Below are 1750 nucleotides of genomic sequence, written 5' to 3'. Positions count from 1 at the left end.
AAAACATTTTTACCTCTACCTAATCAGTTGTCACTTTCCCATATCTAATCACAAGTTTGTGTTGCTGTGTTTCACACAAACATTTTTCACTCTACCTGATCTACATGATTTCAAGGAAAAATTATCTCATGCATGTGTTTTATAAAAGGAACTAACTAAGAAAAAATCTTAAAACAAATGAAGCGAATCAAATACATTTTCAAACAAAGAATCAGAAAAAAGAAAAACAAAAAGACTAACCAGAACGATCAATTTGTCCTTCTCAGGCGCCGTTGGAGGAGTGTCTATCTTTAAGCCAATGTTGTCCAGAGGCTTAGCCAAGGGAACTGCTTCAAATATAGTTAGATGTTCATGGAACGAGTCCACCATTGGAAACCTGTGGTTGCTGTAATGTGTTTCTCCCCATCGAACCAACCCTTTAGATGTGCTATCTCTTCGCATGTCGAATTCTTGCGAACAGAGCAAATGAATTATCTCCGGAAAATAACAAACTTGATGGAAAATATATATTTCAATAAATCAAATGAACACATTAAAGCGACATTAACTTAAAAATAGATATTTCAATCTCACATAAACTTGATGGAAAATAACAAACCATGAGAAACTTTTTCAAGTCCTTTCCAGATGCAATATCACGTAAGACTGCAAAACCCCGATTGATTTCAATAGTAAGGGCAGAAACAACCTGAAGAAATGGATCTTCCAGAATCTGTACTTGTGGGATGCGAGGTGGACTCCTGTAATATCAAAGGAGTTTGCAATTAAGAAAAGAAGGAAGTGGGAGAGAGAGAGAGCTGAAGATAATGGGCACTTGAAGGAAAATAAAAGGGCAGACAAAAATGACTCATAAAAGTTATCATACTTGTTGATAAAGGTATGTGCCTTTGACCACAAGAACAAGAGACCAAGTGCAGCAATCAAAATGTGACAAACAAGAGTAAGTAGATGGTATTCGAGCAATTCAAAGAAGATCCAAGCTGCTGTCACACTCCCAAGAAAGCTTGCTGAAATGTTCTTGTTTCTCCACAATAGCACATCGGTAGCTGCACCAACCAACATATTGAGACAACAATAACATTAACATTAAGCTGAAAGTTGTGATATAAAATTGAAACAGGTAATCTTCCAGAAATTGAGTGAATAGGTCTCTGGATAGTTACATGGCCAACTATAGACTTACAAACGTTTTATCACAAGCATGAATTATCCCATAGACCATAGGTCAACCTTCTCAAAGAAACTCCATTAAATAAAAACTTGTTATTTAGCGTTGCTGTGTAGAGCAACAATACCACTACAAGGTTGTGTTCACACGATCTTCTAAGCAAATAAATTAATAATTTCTTTATTAAATAAAAGGAATATTCAATTTCCCAGTCCTTTGTGTCGTTCTATTTTATTTTAAGGCACAACGATATTTAAAGAATATCAACTGAAACTATCAAAGAATCCAACACACATAATAAAACTCACAAATTCATTCCCTTCAATCAACTGCGCAATCGCTAAAAAAAATTCAGCTGGAGCTATAACTTAAATAACAATCATATTTGATTATCAACATTTTGTTGGCATCCAAACAAATATTACGCTTTAAACAAGGTCTCAAAATCTATAGGCAATAAATCTAAGAGCGTAAAGTTAGCAAATTAGTGAAAGACCTAGAAGACAAAGCAAATCGGGATTGAAAAAAGAAAAAAGATAAAAATAGTGAAAGAGATCCTTACGTTTTCCTCCACCGAAAACT

The 1750-nt window shown here is 34.6% G+C and overlaps 1 protein-coding gene across 1 annotated transcript; it reads right to left on the bottom strand.

Annotated features, from left to right (window-relative positions):
• Nucleotides 1-508: 508 nt before the first annotated feature.
• LOC115717842 (reticulon-like protein B1) lies at nt 509-1077 on the bottom strand. Its single transcript, XM_061115591.1, has 2 exons — nt 866-1077; nt 509-740 (listed from the first exon to the last, which is right to left on the bottom strand). Exons 1-2 carry the CDS (start codon nt 1060-1062, stop codon nt 533-535), a joined length of 405 nt encoding a protein of 134 aa, XP_060971574.1. The 5' UTR covers nt 1063-1077; the 3' UTR covers nt 509-532.
• Nucleotides 1078-1750: the final 673 nt, after the last annotated feature.

Source organism: Cannabis sativa, chromosome 5 (assembly GCF_029168945.1).
Source record: "Cannabis sativa cultivar Pink pepper isolate KNU-18-1 chromosome 5, ASM2916894v1, whole genome shotgun sequence".
In the NCBI taxonomy this organism is placed as follows: Eukaryota; Viridiplantae; Streptophyta; class Magnoliopsida; order Rosales; family Cannabaceae; genus Cannabis; species Cannabis sativa.
The sequence above is the reverse complement of the archived record's forward strand: the minus strand, read 5'-3'. Positions and strand labels throughout refer to the sequence as shown.